We start from the raw sequence: 18,280 nt of genomic DNA, 5'->3' as shown, positions 1-18,280 counted from the left end.
AATAAACTCCCCCCGCACGCCGCCCCGCGACACAGACCGCCCCAGGATGTGGGTCAAGACGGAGAGCAGGTCGTTCCCTCTGGGCGGCGACCTCGGAGACGACTGGTAGGTGGAGAGAGACGTCGAGGAAGACAGCGAGACTGTGCTGCCTGCGACGAGAATAAAGATAAAACTGTAAGTCAAATAGGAAGTGACAAAGAACTTTTTTGTTTTTTATCTCCACACTCACCCCACGGGCTGCTCTGCAAGGACCGGGAGGGGCTCCTTCCTCTCAGGGAATGTTGGCCACCAAACAGCCACCGGCGTTGGTTTCCCTGGAGAGCGCCGCCACATACCAGGCACAAGTCGTTTTTACCTCTGGAGGACATCGTGGGACGAGAGCGGACACCAGTCCACTTTTCCAACAGGTGTTGGAGAATCCTCTGGATGAGAGAGAAAAAACATTTACAGCCGTCGTTTCCAATCTGGGAAGACGAAAAGAACAAATCCACTCCGGATACGGATGAAGACGTAACCTCTTTGGTGGAGGGAATACGCGGATCGTAATTAGCCAAATTAAAAAAAGCATGCCTGTAGCAACCTGGCACAGACGCAAATAAAAATGCTGGATCAAGTAGATTTAATTGATCGGCTGTCACTAATCAAATTAGGATTAAAAAAGGGAGAAAAAGTAATTGTGTGAGATTTAGCAAAACACCGATGTTCACCTAATAAACCCCAAATCTGGCTCTTGTGGTCAGATCTATAAAAACCACTAGCTCAGATTAAAATTCATTACAAATAAGGAGATAAACAGATTAAACAAGCCTCTTCCTCAAAGTCAGCTCGACTCAGCGGGTCCGGCAGGTACTCGAAAGGGTTAACTCCTCCCACTGAACAGGTCGGATTGAGTAATCCGACTACTAGTTCCAGCCTCTCCTGCTGCGCGTCCCTTGCGTGGCTGCTCACGCGAACGTCCCACGGGGACGGTCCACGTCGACCTTGATGACGCGCAAGCGCCTCTCACGGGGCGAGCAAATGATTTACAATCAAACACGGCACATCCCATAATAATTTAGGCCTTTAAAATAATAAATGAGATTAACTCCGACGCGCACGTCTAAAAGGAGAAACACGGAAACAGACTAAAGGACGCGCGCCGTGACTCCCAGCGCGTTTCTATTATGACAAAGTGAAAGCGGTAAGAACGCGTGACGCGTTCCAAAAGGGGATTCTCAGCGAACGACGCAAAACTTCAACTAACGCGCACGAGAGTCGACGTGGGAGTAACGTCAGCGCGTGGAAGTGGGAGCTTCGGCACGACGCGGGCTTCAGAGACCACACAATTATAAGCGGTTTAAAACTCACACGCACGCGTTGGAGTCCCCCCGGATCCACGCGCCGGACTCCCACGCAAGTCAAAGTCCGCCCAGCGAGCAATGAGTCGTCTCCATCTTCTCTTTGCGCAAAAATAAAAGTGACACGCACGCACGAAGAACGCCGTGACAAATGTCCCGTGGGAGGAGGGGGGTCCAGCGGGAACGGCGCTCACGCAACCTTTCAACACACACCGGGGAAGAGGAAGAGAGGCGGGTGTCACCTTGCTGACGTCATCTGTCATACCTGTTTTTCGAGGCGTGACGACAGGGAGGAGGAGCCGGGGGGGGGTCTGATCGATACTTTTATAAATAACTCTAGTTATTTCAAAAGTTTATGTCATTAATTATAAGAAAATAAAGGAAAGTATTTTATTATCTAAAATTATTTTCTTTTTATATTTAATTATTTCCCCTAATTATATGCTGGTTTTGAATAATTACAGTTTGTGACATATTTTGTTGAACCACTGGTTCTCGTTGTTAAATATACAAGTACAAGTACAAGTTTAAAGTGAAATTTATTGAACCCCCCCCCCCCCCCTTTCAAATCCCACTCATGAGAGCAAATCAATTATGCTGCTGTAATCTAATCTTGTCGTGGACAATGTGAACATCATCAATGATAAACCCAAACCTTTCAAAAAATGTCAGAAGATAAGATCATTTAAAATGTTGGAAATAAAACAATCACACATTTCTGACAATACATTTAATCATTAAATCTTAAACACAGAAATGTTATTTATTCCTGTCGCAGTATCACCACGAGAGGGCAGTAACCGGTTTGTCGTTGATTCAATGTCGATTTAGAGTCTTTTTTAAATGTCCTTTTAGAGAAGTGAGCAAAACCAGAGACATTTACTTAATGGGACTTTTTTTCCTTCTTCATATAAAGCAAACAAATATTATCCTTGAAACAACATGACCATTAATTAACTTCAGCGCCATCGGACAAATGCATTCAGGAATTGGATGGTGTAACACTTTGGAACAATGATCTTTAATAGGATTTAAATACATATTAAATATATTCAATCCCAATATTTAAACATTAAAAACTAAAAATTACAAACATTATTATTAAAAATGATTTCAAACTACATTAAATTCTAGTCTAACGCATATAAAACATCCTTCATCTGCACATTCTTTCTGTTTCTGCAGAATTCCCAAAGAGAGTCTGGGCTCATCGCCAGGTTTTACTTCCACTGTCTATTTCGGTCGTGTACGTTTCACCGAAATCTCTGTCGGTGGGCATGCGTTCAGATGAGCCACTTCTCCATGCAGCTCTGGAACACCGTGTAGTTGCTGTGCCATTGTATGTGTTTCACTCCAGAGTGAACGCACACCGACATGTCCCCACGAGCGTCCAGCGTCTTCAGCCCAAAGGTGTCGTTCTTGTAAAACTGTGAGTGGAAGAGAAGAGGAGGAGAAGGGTGGGCGATGACAGGAGAGCGCGACCATTCAGCGACCGGCTCACGGTAAAGGTTAGAGGACACCGTTCGGACTCACTTCCTGCATCCTCATCTCTACGATGTTTTCGTTGCTGTCATAGAATCCAAAGTGGCTGTGCAAAAAAAAAAAAAGGGGGAAACATCAGTGAAACTGTTGTTCACTTCGCCAACTGCAGAAGGCTTTTGGTTGAGAGGTGAAACATCTTCAGTCAAACTTGCACAAGTCCGTTTGATTCAACGTTTTTGCTCTTCGTGATTAACTTTCTAAAGGACATCTCCACCGTTCCTAATTTACGCAAAGGGTGCCATTTTCAGTGAGACACCCCTCACTTAGTCCAGATCCTCGTTTTGTCCTCAAACATTTGGGTTTCAGTTCGCTTTACTCAGCAGCCGATATCCAGTTTAGTTTCTTATTATTTAAATGTGGCGGAGAACTCACAACATGCGAGTACAGAGATCTGTTAGAATAAAAATGGTGACGAGACACATTAAATTGCTTGGTAGTAGTAGTAGACATGCGCTGCTAATATAACAGGAACATATGAGAAGAATGCTGCTGCATCCGCCAGGATAATTAGACACATTAGTTCAGCGTGGCTGGGAAAGAGTGCAACCTGGACTGCCATGGCGAGATGACGCCATCATCTGGTCCTCCAATGAGAACCAGCTTCTTGATGCGCAGGATGTTTGCCCTCCATGCTGAGGTGGTGAAAGACAGTTTTTTTTTTTACTTTACAGTATGCAGTTTTTCCATACTTCTATATAAAGTGGAGCTTAAATAATGGTGATACCTTCCAGGTAGCTGTGAGGCCTGTCACCATTAAGCACCGCGAGGAAGCTGCTGTACTTCACATATTGGGGCCTGTGATGAGGGTCTGTGGGGAAAACGGGTCCGTTTCAGTCCCAATATTCAGGTTTCCCCACAGTTAAACTTACTGTTTCCTGCGTGTAGAATAAGTGAAGGCGTCGCTCATGCTCACCATTCCAGTAGTCACAAATGGAACATTTCTGGCCTAGTCTGCTGTAGCAGAAACGAAACACCGCCCCCTTGGCGTGTTCAGGAAACAGCCACTTCAGGTAGCTTGTGTCTGTAGAATAAAAATATTAATCCAAAGCAAAAAAAAAAAGATGGCTATATCTTTTAAAATATCAAAACTAAAGTTAGAATTCCCACAATAACAACGGCTATATCATGTTTAGACATAAAATGTAACCTCCCCCCCCTCCTCACCTCCAAACTGTCCCGCCTGTGGAGAGGCCAAAGAAATAATGGTGTGAACGTTGTGATCAGGAGACGTGGCGAGGAACGCTCGACAAATTAGACCCCCTGAGAAAAATGAGAGGGAGAAGAACTAGTTTGTTTAGCCGCACGCTAAAAACCTTTGGACGATTATCTAACTGTGGGCTTTGAATCTGCACTGCCCGGGTTTTCATTTCATTCAATTGGCCTATCAGATTCTACTAATTCACGTTCTATTGGTAAAATGTTAAAAAGAAAAGCTCCTAGAAGTGAAAACGTCATCCACAATTTAGAGTCCAGGAGTGGAAAAAAACCTGCAACCCGCGACAGGTTTAAAATAAAAAGCCAAATATGAGGAAGTGGAAACCTCAGGTCTCGTGCGGCAGGTGACTGTAACGTGCAAATATGTGTTTGTGTTCAGTCTTTGTTGGTGAATGCTCATGATTCTGCAGGAGTGGAAGTGGAGTTCGAGAAACGACGTCACTGCACAGACCCAGACTCGCCTGCTGCGCCTCAGACACAGGTTCTGACCGGTGAGACAACATCAGCACCTGTGTTTACACCCGAACACCGAGACATGAGGAAGAAACGCTAACGCTGAACCTCACCTAACCTATCTGACCCAATGGTTGCCCAGGTCCATGCGGGGGAGGATTACTGCTGATTACTGTGAATTGTTCTACTTGTGCAAGACGCTTCCCATCAGCTGAGTCCACTCAGAACCCGCCTCTGTTCCAGCACTGGGATGAAAACCATCACAACCGAGTTCTGGGTTCCACCAGATCACCGAGAACCTCCTCGCTGGCAGGAAAACGCAGCAAACCACAGTTTCACCCTCCACTCAGATCAATCATACAGGTTCACCTCTATCTCCTCTCCTCACGACTGGATGAATACGTTTGCACCATGTGATACCAGAATCATTTGTGTTTTAGAAGTATGACAAAATGACAAAAACCTACATCACAGTTGTCCATGATTGCATTAATGAACACAGGATTCTGTACTTTAGAGGAGTATATCTTTTCTTTCTAAGCCCATCAGATGTCTGCTTCCGCCCCCTCATTAGTGACATATTCTAGTTTTAATGGTTCTAGGTTTACTAGGTTAATACTCAAAGACTTTGTGGACGTGGCTGAAGAATGGCAGCAGTTAACTGTGGAAGGACCTTGTGAAAAGCAGAGGAGATGCACGCCGTTGGGAGCCTTCCGTGTGATGGCGTTGATGGATATCCTGAAGCCTTGGACCTGCATCCACAGCGGCTTCAGACTGGCCATGTAGTCGTACAAGTCAATCACTGTCACCTCAGTGCCTGGATGCGTCTAGGAAAACACATTTTAAATAAATAAAAAGGAGAACCGAGCAGCAGTGCGGGATAGGATTCAAGGAAAAAAACAGACGCAGTGATTAAATCAACCGCTGGCAAACAATCAACTTAATGACTGAGTGTGTTATCAGCCAACTCAGATAAGGGCTCGTTCACAAAAGTACCTCCAGCACAAGGTTGATGTCAAATAGAAAATAGAGTGGGTTACTGTATTCAAATTGTGAGGAATTTTACTTGAGCACATCAATTTTATGCTTCTTCCAATCACTTGACACAACTGAAATGTCTTTTACACATTTAATTGATACCTTTAAGAGTTAATTTCAGTCTCATATTATGTGGATGCTTACATATAATTCAATATTTAGCATAAAACTCCATTATTATTATTCTAAACAAGACATCCTGAATCATATTTTCACTTTCCTCACTGTTTTTGATCTTTTGTACTTTTATCAAAATAACTTTTTAATGCAGGAATTTAATTCTTCTCGTATTTTGTCATATAAAATGTTCTGAATCTTAGAACCTCTTCTAACACGACTTTTTTTTTTTATATATAACTGTTGATTGGCTACAACTTCAGAAGACTCTGCCTGAATAAAACCCCTTCCTTTCATTTTGACCTTCAAGACTTCTTACCTCGGTTATGTAACGAGAAAGAGTTTCCATATCTTTCGGCCCATCAAAAATGCCATGCACGATTATGACAGGCTTGTACCCGCAGGTGCAAAGCGCCAACAGGGAAAGAAGCAGCAGCAGCGGCAGCGACACCGGAGATTCTCGTGCGACCGGCGGGCTCTTCATGTCTACCTGAACAGGTGAGCGCTCCGACTGGGCAGACTGCGGAGAGAACGCAGTGATGAGATCAGTCCTGACACAGATCTCTTTCTACTTGTGTTATCGTCCTTCCCCTTTTGTGGTTCACTCCTACCGATGCGTCTTGTTGGGGACTTTTTTCTTTCGTTTTTGTTCACTTTGGAACATTAGTTGTTATTACATAATTCTTTTTATTATTTCGTGTTTTACCATTTTATTAACTACTAAATGCTACCTCAGGGGACCATCCTACAGTTTAGAAACGTACTATTTAACATGAACTACTCAGAGGATTGTACCATGTTATAACTGAGTTGTTCATTTCCACCTTTAGTCCCTCTCACACGCATTCACGGGAAATTTTGAATCTCATTCACCCAGGTTGCGTGTTTTTTTTTGGGGGGGGGGGGGGGCATGAAATATACAATGTCAGATCTGTATAAGTTGCTCTCATAATTAATATTAATCATTATTCTAGATCTGGCCATCTAGAATGTTTACATTTGTTTAAACTTCTAAATCGCATGTAGTGTTTATTATACAACTAAAATCAAGCTCAAATTAAAACTGAATCACACCCAATCTGATTCTCATTCAGATTCAGAATACTTTATTAATCCAGAAGGGGAATTCCTCATTTCTAGCGATAAACTTTCATGTTTGAGGGACGATTGTTTATGTTGTTTCTCAGTTTGCCGCACGGGGTCAGTATTCGCAGTGCTGCACCCCCTGTTGCAGTTCCGCTTTCCCGGCGACTTCGACGACGTATTTCCGGTATCAACGAGCGTGTGGAAAGTTAGCCACATATGTATTGATTTGGTTATTTATGTGCTGTCGTTTCTTTCTTTTTTTTTGAAAAATAAAGCCTCTGATAAATATTTGTACGTGTTTATGGAGCGATGGACGTATCGATTAAGTGCCCCCTACTGAGAACTTAAGAGCTCCGATTAAAGCTAACAACTTATTTGTAGCTGGAGTTAGCGGGGTTAGCAAATAGCCTCCTGCAACATAACAACAACGTTTTGAGGATCTTACTAAGGGGGTAAGTGAAGTAGCTCTGAGATATTTAGCTTTGGGAAGCTTCAACAGCTCTTCATCCAGTTTACAATCGCGCAGCAGTTAGCAACTGAACTGGCGAAACACAAAGTGTAACTAACAGCGGTCAAACTCAAGGAACGATTTATCAGACGTCCTAGTAAAAAGTAGTCTTTTTTTGTATTTAATATATAATAGATTCATATTACAGTGTAATTCTGACATGCAACGTATTGTATACATACAGTATTTTATGTATACTATGCTTTAGCACATAGTTTTATTATTTGAGCTTGATGTATTTATCCTGTTTTTCCTTGAACCGCATTGTGTACAATATACTGAGAGGTTTTGATCATTTTTTGCTTTCTTATTTAAGAAGTTACATCTTAAATAATTTCATTAAATGTACTCAGTCATTTCTGATAATAGGGCGGGCTGATTTTATGGAGGACCCTATATACATAAAAGTATTTGTGCCCATGTAATGCAAGGAGCACAAATACTTTTCTGGTTGTGGCAAACAGTTTAATTTATACCTTGATTACCATGTTCCAATGTTTTCTTTTCTCCTGCAATAGTTACCATGGCCAATCTAGAGCAGTGGGTGAATGACCGTCTCCATGACATCCTTGGTCTGAGTGACAGATACGTGTCTCAGTTCATGATTGGCACTGCACGCAAAGCTTCAAGTTCTCAGGACTTTGTGGCTCGTCTTGAACAGACTGGCACGATTGACATCGATCAGAGTGTAATTTCCTTTGCAGAAGAGCTGTATGAGAAGGTATATTAATCATATTCAATCAGCATTTCTTGTGTGTACTTGCAATAAAGTACCCATGTGAACTTTAAACACCTCATATTGTACATAATTTGTTTTCATCATAGATTCCTAAGAAACCGGTTGTTGAAAAACCTTCCCGGGCAATGGAAAGAGAAGCCATTGAAATGGACAGAAAGAATCAAACATACACGTTACTAGAGGACAGCGATAGCGATGGTGATGCTGTTAGCGAGCAGCCGAAAGAAAAGAAGAAAAGCAAGGACAGAGGAAACAAGAGAAAGCACATCAGACAGAAGAAAGAGAGCGATTCGTCCAGCGAGGACGAAGCACTTAAGAGGTAATCCGCTTATGTGGTTCTGTTTTATAACATTCAACAAATCATTATTTGATTTAGTTTTTAATGTAATAACTTGTTATTGTGTTGTTCTGTTCATAAAGCATCAATCCATCAATCAAATCTTTATCACAGACATAATGGTCCAATCAAAAGCAGCACATAACATTTAGACGAATAGACACAGTAGTACGATAATAAGATCATGTACCAATGACACCACTTAGGCTGGGCTGAGTCAGCAGCCTGATGATGTCATTCAAATGACATATAAAGCTGTGAGGTGTCTCAGCTGAGCATTAAGGGTGTTAACCCCGACACCACAGAACATCTCAGGCACTGGACCGTCTCGGCTTCCTCAGGAGTATCATGCAGTCGTTGTACGCCACCTTCAACTTCTGTAGGCTGGCCTGTTTGTACCTGACCCACAAGGGGGCAGCATAGAGCGGAGTACCATAAGCCCTAAAGAGAGTGACTTTAACCTGTTCAGAGCAAAAACTACATTTCTTCCTCAGCATGTTGGCCTTCGGGTGTTTATTGTCCTACAATGGTATAACAATTCTGGTCGTATTGTCACACCTACAAAAAGAACCCAAAAGAGCAATTGAATATCGTAACTTATTACAATTATGAGTTAAGTTGGTGATCTGTGGATTTATAAACTACAAAGTGTGCTGAAGTCACTTTGAGACAGACATTTTAATTCACAGTAAACTGATCTATGCAGAGGAAAAGTAGCTTTTTTTAATGATGTAGTCGTAAAATACTATTTTCTAAAGGCAACAGAGTACAGTATTCAGATTTGAACATTCTTTCTTGCTAATATCAGGGGTGATTCAAGCAAAAGTGGCCACACGGCTGTCAAGGAAGAAGAGGAAGAGTGGGAGAAGGAAGAGAGAGAGCGACAGCTGGACATTGAAGAACGAGATGCGTTTGCAGAGCGAGTGAAGCAAAAAGACAAGGACAAGACCCGCAACATAACAGAGAGGACAGACAAAAAGGTGGGAGACGAGGGGATTGCAACACATCCTGTCATCTAACAAAATAAACTCATGTGCCATGCGGTAAGACATCACCACGCTTTGCTTTTATTCTCTCCAGGCTTATGAGGAAGCTCAGAAGAGGTTGAAAATGGCTGAAGACGATCACAGGAATATGGTGGGTGCGCCATGTTTTGTGCTAAAAAAAATCAAAGTTTGTTGGTAGAATATTTTGCTACTTTCACACTAGGATTTAATAACAATCCCCTCGATGTTAGACAATGTTGTTTTCGAAGAACTGAAGAAGCCTCTTGGCTGAGAGGTGAAACGTCTTCAATCAAACTTGAACAAGTCCAGTTGATTCTTCGTTTTTTTGCTCATCGTGACATTGTTTGCAAACTAAAATAAAAAATCACAGACCAGATTAATAATTGTGCAATAGGTTTTTTTTTCTTTCTTAAAATGCTTTCTCTCTTCTCTTTCTCTTTAGTTGCCTGAGTTGAGGAAGCGCTCACGCTGGGATTACCTAAAGAAGAGAGAGGAAGAGAAGCTGGAGGACCTGGAAGCGGAGATCAAGGACGATGAGTACCTTTTCCCTACAGATGAGCTGACTGACAGAGAGAGAAAAGAGTTGGAATATAAACGCACCCTTCGGGACCTGGCTAAGGATTACAAAACGGCCGGAGCCAAGGAGCATGAGGAGAGAAAGAACAGATACTACATGCCAGAAGAGAAGCGGAGCAAGGTAGGAAGAATGGATGTCACTGCTACAAATACTTGTACTATATGCAAATACTTATTAGTTACGGTGCAAATACAGTCTCCTTCTGAAGGTTTAATCTTTCTCCCTCCTCCACACTGACCAGGAGGTGCCCCAGAGGGACCTGGAGCTGGAGGAAGCTCCCATGGAGCTGGGAGGCGAGCAAGGCCGCTGGGAGGAGGAGAGGCTGAAGACGGCCTCCCTCAGCTTCGGAGCCAAGAAGGAGCGAGAGCAGGGGATGAAGCATGAGCAGGAGAAGTACACGCTACTTCTGGAGGAGGATGAGATGATCGAATTTGTCAGCACGGCCATTACCATGAAGGGAACCCGGAAGGAAAAGGTGGATTTCTACAAATTCCCGATTTTACTGTGTGGAGAACAATTTAGCGTCAGTACGGGAATGTCGTTTCCTGATGAGACCCTGAATCTTCCGTATACACGGCTGATGATATATTCAGTTCAAAGGGTAGCAGTTGAAGGGTCCTTTTCTTCTTACCTCATTATGTTCAGGATCAGGATTCGCCAGCTCTGTCCCAGGCCGAGCTGAATAAACAGTCCATGCAGGAGGTCCGGCGCAGCCTGCCCATCTTCCCCTACAGAGAGGACTTGCTAGCCGCTATCCATGAGCACCAAGTTCTGGTCATCGAGGGCGAGACCGGCTCAGGGAAGACCACCCAGATCCCACAGTATCTCAAGGAAGATGCAAGTGCAGCGTCTAATCATTTAAATATTTTAGATAAAGATTGCTCTGGAATGCATCCACGATCTGTTTTTCAGGCTCCTCTGAATATAAAGTTATCTCACAAAGGACTGTATTTAATATAGTATTAAATAAGTTCAGGCTGAGGAGTTAGATTTTGGATTGTGATTAATATAAAATTATTATTTTCTTCTTCTCTCAGGGCTACACTAAGGGGGGCATGAAGATCGGATGCACGCAACCCCGCAGAGTCGCAGCCATGTCAGTGGCAGCCAGAGTGGCACAAGAAATGAGCGTCAAGCTTGGGAATGAGGTGACCCCCCCCCCCCCCCCCCCCACACACACACACACATTAACATGAACCAAGTTGATTTTGTTAAAAAAAGCTGGTATTTAAGATCCACTCGTGAATGGATTATACCGTCTCCTGTCCCTTCCTCTAGGTGGGCTACAGCATTCGTTTTGAGGACTGCACATCAGAGAGAACGTTGATCAAATACATGACGGACGGCATGCTGCTCCGAGAGTTCCTCACCGAGCCTGACCTGGCCAGCTACAGGTACGCAAAGACTGATGACTGGTCACCACAGGGAGACGCACGTTTACATGCATTTAATCCACAGGTGTGAGATCTTGTTCTTTATGTTCTTATTTGCTGTGGTACTTTATGTTATTTATTTTTTTCTTCTTCTCCCTCAAGCGTCGTTATCATAGACGAGGCTCACGAGCGAACGCTCCACACAGACATCCTTTTCGGCCTCATTAAAGACATCGCCAGGTTCAGGCCAGCCCTGAAGGTGCTGGTCGCCAGCGCCACGCTGGACACAAAGCGCTTCTCCTGCTTCTTTGACGACTGCCCGGTCTTCAGAATCCCGGGCAGGAGGTTTCCAGTTGACGTCTTCTACACAAAAGTAGGTGCAGAAATGTAGAGGATCATAAAGTTTCTCGGACTCGGATCAATCTGGACTACCCTGCCCCCCCCCCCCCCCAAAGACCAGACTGTTCGTTGATGTCCTCCTGTTTTTTGTCTTATCTAGGCCCCAGAGGCAGACTACCTGGAAGCCTGTGTGGTGTCGGTGCTACAGATCCATGTCACCCAACCTCAAGGAGATATTCTAGTCTTCCTCACTGGACAGGTGTTGTTTACTACAAGAATGGCGCTTTCACAGTTTGGCGACAATTCAAATGGGAGATTGTGTGTATTCTGCGTGTATATTTTCTGCATAGTGGATTTCAGGGGTTATTATCAGATTAATGCACCATGCAATGTGTTTGCCTTTAACTACCGTGATGTCAGCGAAGGAGTATTCATGCTGTGTTTGTCTTTGTGTGTTTGCTGACTCGAACCCCTCAACCTGTGTGTGTGTGTGTGTGTGTGTCTTGCAGGAGGAGATCGAAGCGTGTTGCGAGATGCTCCAGGAACGCTGCAGGCGACTTGGATCTAAAATAGCAGAGCTTCTGGTGCTTCCCATCTACGCTAACCTGCCGTCGGACATGCAGGCGAAGATCTTTAACCCTACTCCCCCCGGAGCCCGAAAGGTGAAGTGATGTCTTGTGAATACAGAATACGATAATACCTCGACAGACCAAAAGCTTCGACGTACGAGCGTCCCGAGACACGAGCAAAATGTAGCTTTGAGACACGAGCGTAAATTTGAGGATACGTGCAACTTCCAGATGCTGGCGCTAAATGGCCGAGCGCTGCGCTCTTCACCTCCCCGTACTCGTCTCCTGCGCGTCTCCCGTGTTGCGTTTCCGTTATTTATGTGGTTTTCCTTATAAGTGGCGGGTCCAAAGAAAGCGGGTGGTGAGGATGGCAGCGAGAATAAAAGACGCACGATGATGACGGAGATGAAGCAGGCGATTATCGATCAACGTGACTGTGGTGTCGGTGATTTGGCACGGCAGTACGGGCGGAGTGCATCGACAATAAGTACAATCAGTACAATCTTAACACAGAAGGATGTTATCATGAACACAAAGCCTTCCAAAGGTAGAACTATTATGTCAAAGGTTATGTAAGAGTACGTGTAAAGGTACAATTACGGAATAAAGTGTCTCCGTCTAACTGTCTCCCTCCCTCCTCTGGCATTAGCGCTATCGTCTGTCTCGAAGTTAATAGAATAAAACCACATTTTATATTGCAGTAATACTATATATCATTTATTATATCATTCTGTGTTTGTGTGTGTGTATCTATATAGCAGTTAAAATAGCTTTTTCCATTGTTATTAGCGTTGATTTGAGTGTTTTCCAACGTTTTTTAGAGTGGATTAACTTGTTTTCAGTTTTATATGGGAAACATTGGTTTAACATACGAGCAATTTGAGTTACGAGCTCGGCCCAGGAACAAATTATACTTGTATGTCAAGGTATTACTGTATTTGGGGAAATTGTAAAAAAGAAAAAGGCACGTTTATAGTTTAGTTCATATAAATGAAGACAACAGCGCTCAGCCATCTGCTAATTCTGTCAGGTGTTTTAAGAGTTTTGAAGGTAGAAGGTTCCCGGTTCGAACCCCAGTTGTCGATGTTTCGTCACGTCTTTGTTGCGTAACAGCTGATTTAATCCTCCACCTGCTTTCAGAAGTGCCGACTCATCTTATCGTGTGGCGCTCTCTCCCTGTCGATCTCAGGTGGTTGTGGCCACCAATATAGCAGAAACGTCGCTGACCATAGACGGCATCATCTACGTCATTGACCCAGGCTTCTGCAAACAGAAGAGTTACAACGCTCGCACCGGCATGGAGTCGCTGATTGTCACGCCTTGTTCCCGGGTAGCTGCTCGTTGTCTTTCTGACTGTTTCACACGCGGGCTGGCAAGCTAGACGTGAATGCAAACTGTTATTCAGAACTACGTTTGTAGTATTTTCTACTTTCCGCGCTGGCTTGTCGACATTATGACAACTCTCGCTCGACCTTTGCTCATTCACCGTCAGGCCTCAGCCAATCAGAGAGCAGGACGCGCAGGCAGAGTGGCTGCTGGGAAGTGCTTCAGGCTTTACACAGCCTGGGCCTTTAAGCACGAGATGGAGGAAACGACGGTGCCGGAGATTCAGAGGACCAACCTGGGAAATGTAGTCCTGCTGCTGAAGAGTCTGGGTGAGAGGAGGAGGAAGCCTGCTAGAAAATATCAATCTCATTTCATACGTACCAAGCTGGAGGAGATCAGATCGCCATAAAGTCGTGCTTTTTTCATGCAGGCATCAATGACCTCATTCACTTTGACTTCATGGACCCGCCTCCCCACGAGACTCTGGTCCTGGCGCTGGAGCAGCTCTACGCTCTGGGAGCACTCAACCATCTGGGAGAGCTCACAAAGGTACAAACATTGGTTGGGCTTGGCTTTACTGAGCTGGCAACAACAGTTGAAGCCGAGTTTAATACTATTTGAGAAAGCCCGGACTTTCAAAAAATGCAGTTTAAAAAAATGATCTTTAGATAACTACGATAACTAGAACAATTGTATTTCCTTGAAGAAAATGCACAATAGCACGAAGCATATGTCGCTGGTGCTGCCTCTCCAGTGTGCAGCACCTTGAGGGTGGTGTGCCGAGCGTGTGCACAGGTGCACGAGTGCTGCTGAATGTGTGCGATAGGATTGTATGTACTTTATATACAATGCGTCTGTACAGCATGTACAGCATCCAAAATACACACTGCATTGTGTGTACCGTTTGCATCTGCAGGGAACGTATAGCATACAATAATACTGCATGTGCGGCGTGTACTATGTACCACATGTATGTATTACACATGTGTCCGGGAAACACTGCATGTGTTTGCGTGTTGTTTTCTCAAACACCTTCAGTCCAAAACCGTTGGATTTTTGTGAAACGTTTTTTCGCTCTCCAGTCGGCTTCAAAATGATTTTTTTTTATCGTTAAAACATCCGCTGATGAAGTTCTGGCAATCAGACATTCAGATAGGTAGGTAGATTTCAAATATATTTATCCGTCTGTCTGTTGCGTGCAAACCTAACAAAAATGGAAGACAAGATCTTTGACAGTCCTGGAACATTTTTTTTGTCCTCGCCTGTATAATCTGTATCGATCTTCACGCTTGACATTTGGCATATTTGCATTTTCATACTTGTATTGGCGGCTTCCTCGATAGAACACGCTGATACGGGAGAGGAGCGACGGTGTGGAGTTTAAAACACTGTATCTCCACTCCATTTAAAAACAGTGAGCGTAAACTGCCTAGCTCCAAGTACGTGTTGTTTTTGAACAAAGCATGAAATTGTTTTTAACTGATTTAACTCTGCGTTCGTGTCCGTCGGGTTCAGCTGGGCCGCAGGATGGCCGAGCTGCCGGTGGACCCCATGCTGAGCAAGATGATCCTGGCCTCCGAGCAGTAAGTTTCCCCCGCCTGATGCTCTGAAAGTGTGGAGATTTTTTGATGGAACAAGCAGGATGGGGAGACGCGCGAGGCTTGATGGTCAATCTGCAAATCCAGGTTGTAGAAAAGAGAGATGAATCGGGTGAAACGGCAAAATGTAGATTAGTGTGCTCATTAGTACCTGATGGCATGCTCGTCTTCTAAGAAAGGAAGTTCTGCCTTCTAAAATCTGAGCAAGGAACTATTTTTCAATTACCCCCCCCCCCCCCCCCTCTGCCACCCCTTTCCAGATACAAGTGTTCCAATGAAGTGTTGACGATAGCGGCCATGCTCTCGGTGAACAACTCCATTTTCTATCGGCCCAAAGACAAAGTGGTTCACGCCGACAATGCCAGAATGAACTTCGTGGTGCCGGGAGGCGACCACCTGGTGCTGCTCAACGTTTACACCCAGGTACAAGCGCGCCGGCCGGTCGTCCCTCCTCCTTCAGCAGACTGGAATGAATTCACGTGACGTCGTTTCCCCTGCAGTGGGTGGAGAGCGGCTACTCCACGCAGTGGTGCTACGAGAACTTCATCCAGTTCCGATCCATGAGGAGAGCCCGGGACGTCAGGGACCAGCTGGAGGGCCTGATGGACCGTATCGAGGTGGAGGTGGTCAGCTCTCCGGAAGACAACCTGCCAATTCGCAAGGTCAGCGAAACTGGGGAGGTCGCCGTGGAGATTTAGCCAACTATTTAGGAAGGAACCCCCCCCGTCTCAATGTAGATTTTAAAAGTGCTTCACAAACATAAGAGGAAACCTGAACAGGAGCTGTGTGAATCGGCCTCTCATATCAGCTCACACACCTTAACCACTTCAGATAAGCATTCCACCACATTACTGCTTTTCTTGTGTCAGAAATTCTTGTTTTAACTGACGGGCTCTCCGTTCTACGGCCTCGCACGCACACACGGGGGGAAATATCGAGGCGGATGGCGTCTGTCAGCTGCATTTCAGTATCATGCTGTCCCTTTGAGCATTTTTTTTGTTGTTGAACACACCCATCCTCCTTTGACCCAGATCACAGAAAGGCGTGAACAGTTTTTGTGCATCTGTGAAAACAAATCGGAAAAGCAGGGTTGAAAGTTGCGTTGAGACGGTTTCTGTTTATTTAATCCGCATTGAAACCACGGTGAGTGAGTCTTACCCACCTGCTGATTCCAACACGCGCCACATTCATGAGTAGCAGCGGGATTTCTCAACAGCCAATAGGATAAAGGAAAGGTGCGCTGGCAAATCAAAGGAATTAAAGTAATTCAGTTTAAGCCTGAAATGATATTTCCAAATACATTTCCAAGTGTATTTTCACAGAGTTTAGTATTTACACACTCCTTTTATCTATATTATGGCCAACGTACAGGAGAGAGCATAATTATTATAGTATTCTATTTCTTTGACCTTGTTTTTTCTCCCTTTTATCTTAAGGTCAGCCGTGGTTCTGTTCTTCATTCCCTCAGGGTATCTTCTGACTTCCACACTCATCTGTAATCCCTCTCTCTCGTCTCCCAGGCAGTGACGGCAGGCTATTTCTACCACACCGCGCGGCTGAGCAAAGGCGGCTACAAGACGGTGAAGCACCAGCAGACGGTCTACGTCCACCCGAACAGCTCGCTGTTCGAGGAGCAGCCTCGCTGGCTCATCTACCACGAGCTCGTCTTCACCACCAAGGAGTTCATGAGACAGGTCTGCCTGCCGTCCCTGCAGCGTTGGTAGCCTCGCGAAGCTAGCGTGCTAATGTGGAAAACAATCATTATGCTCTGAGGAAGCTAAAAAAAAAAGAAATAATGTCGAGTCCACAGGATAAACTTCTTCTTTTTTGGGGACAGAGCAGGTTAATGAGGAAGCATGAAAGCGTTACTGTGCAATATTTAAACTACTAGCATCGATTTTTCAGTCATCCAGGTAAAGAAGAGATCGATTAATCTTTCTCCTCCGGCGGCTCGCAGGTGATTGAGATAGACAGCGGCTGGCTGCTTGAAGTTGCTCCTCACTACTACAAGAGCAAAGAGCTGGAGGACAGCAGCAGCAAGAAGATGCCCCGCAAGCAGGGCAAAACAAAAGAGGAGCTCGGCTAAAGAGGGACCATCCCGGGGGGGGGCGATCAGTCGCATCAAAGCTGCAGCTCCAGAAGACATTTTTCTCTGATCTCACGCAGCGCCGACATTCAGCAAAAAATAAAATCTGGACCAAGTGTGTCTGAACAGAGAAGCCTGGACTCGGAGAGCTGAGAGGGGGGAGTTACGAGATTTCAGTCAGGAGGGGACAGACCGGTTTGGTCTAAACCAGTCGTGTCAGCAGGACCACATCAGGAAGCGTGATTGGGTTTCGTTCAGCAGCTGCAGGCTGCCTCACAGGGTGGCAAAATAAAACCTGATCGTTTGTTTTTGCTTTTGTTCACTTGCCCGTTTAACACAAGCTTTTGTGAAATTCTGCATTTCTGACAGCGGCTCACTAGAAAACTGTGCAAATGGACAATAACTGAGGCTTTTTAAACTGTTAATTCTGATTTTGTTACGGAAATAAAGGTTTAATGTGACTCGCTTTCGTTTGTTGACGAGTATTGAGCTCATCTTTTCATCAAGGACGCCTCGCATCAACTCGACAGGTTATATTTAGATGTGGTATTCTCTTCCTCGTGTCATGTTGCAGGACCTGTTCTACTGGGCGAGTTTGGAGTCAACGCTAAAAGTCAGCACGAGTTTGGTCTTCTAAAAATGCTGCTTTTGCCCGTTTTGCAGTTGGAACTGTCACCTGTGTGTTAATGTTCAACTCGTAGCCATTTTCTTTTTTTAAATACTCGTCCTTCGTAGGCTGACAATGGCTTTGTTGCATCAGGATTAGTGCATCATTTTGTTTCATGTAGAGCTGCCAGACAAAGCAAACAAAAGCTGTTTCATTAACTCATTCAGTGCCAGCCATTTCCAACTCGGCTGCTGAGTGCCCTGGTTTTTGCTCATTTTGCCTTGAATGAGTTAAAAAAGATAATGAAATCTTATCTCAAATGACCAAATAGGAAAAGCAACTTGCATGTGAGTCACGTCGAGATAAAATTGAGAAATTTGAGCGTTTCATCCTTGTGCGATTTTTACAATATTTCCGCTCCGTTCT

General features: G+C 44.5%; 2 protein-coding genes across 2 annotated transcripts; one reads left to right on the top strand and one right to left on the bottom strand.

Moving 5' to 3' along the window:
• Nucleotides 1-2,116: 2,116 nt before the first annotated feature.
• On the bottom strand, nt 2,117-6,186 carry LOC137917638 (lysosomal thioesterase PPT2-A-like). The gene is made up of 8 exons (XM_068760359.1): nt 6,022-6,186; nt 5,221-5,374; nt 4,044-4,139; nt 3,793-3,900; nt 3,604-3,687; nt 3,427-3,511; nt 2,871-2,925; nt 2,117-2,764 (listed from the first exon to the last, which is right to left on the bottom strand). The coding sequence occupies exons 1-8, from the start codon at nt 6,184-6,186 to the stop codon at nt 2,621-2,623; spliced, it is 891 nt and encodes a 296-aa protein (XP_068616460.1). The 3' UTR covers nt 2,117-2,620.
• Nucleotides 6,187-7,819: 1,633 nt separating this feature from the next.
• Nucleotides 7,820-17,692, top strand: dhx16 (DEAH (Asp-Glu-Ala-His) box polypeptide 16). Its single transcript, XM_068760358.1, has 20 exons — nt 7,820-8,017; nt 8,122-8,354; nt 9,181-9,352; nt 9,453-9,509; nt 9,822-10,076; nt 10,198-10,431; nt 10,602-10,793; nt 10,994-11,104; nt 11,235-11,350; nt 11,492-11,702; nt 11,829-11,927; nt 12,178-12,330; nt 13,427-13,567; nt 13,730-13,892; nt 13,994-14,112; nt 15,079-15,146; nt 15,422-15,584; nt 15,662-15,823; nt 16,682-16,855; nt 17,119-17,692. The coding sequence occupies exons 1-20, from the start codon at nt 7,820-7,822 to the stop codon at nt 17,245-17,247; spliced, it is 3,150 nt and encodes a 1,049-aa protein (XP_068616459.1). The 3' UTR covers nt 17,248-17,692.
• The last annotated feature ends 588 nt before the right edge of the window (nt 17,693-18,280 follow it).

Source organism: Brachionichthys hirsutus, chromosome 3 (assembly GCF_040956055.1).
Source record: "Brachionichthys hirsutus isolate HB-005 chromosome 3, CSIRO-AGI_Bhir_v1, whole genome shotgun sequence".
In the NCBI taxonomy this organism is placed as follows: Eukaryota; Metazoa; Chordata; class Actinopteri; order Lophiiformes; family Brachionichthyidae; genus Brachionichthys; species Brachionichthys hirsutus.
This window is presented reverse-complemented; position numbering and strand designations above follow the sequence as displayed.

Bases quoted from the DNA above. Each gene is read 5' to 3' on its own strand.
- LOC137917638 (XM_068760359.1), bottom strand. From the start codon at position 6,186: ATGAAGAGCCCGCCGGTCGCACGAGAATCTCCGGTGTCGCTGCCGCTG. The intron at 3,901-4,043 runs GTGAGGAGGGGG...TTTATTCTACAG, and splicing joins ACAGGCGGGACAGTTTGGAG to ACACAAGCTACCTGAAGTGG. The intron at 2,765-2,870 runs GTGAGTCCGAAC...TTCCACTCACAG, and splicing joins TAGAGATGAGGATGCAGGAA to TTTTACAAGAACGACACCTT.
- dhx16 (XM_068760358.1), top strand. From the start codon at position 7,820: ATGGCCAATCTAGAGCAGTGGGTGAATGACCGTCTCCATGACATCCTT. The intron at 9,510-9,821 runs GTGGGTGCGCCA...CTTTCTCTTTAG, and splicing joins AAGACGATCACAGGAATATG to TTGCCTGAGTTGAGGAAGCG. The intron at 14,113-15,078 runs GTACAAACATTG...CGTCGGGTTCAG, and splicing joins ATCTGGGAGAGCTCACAAAG to CTGGGCCGCAGGATGGCCGA.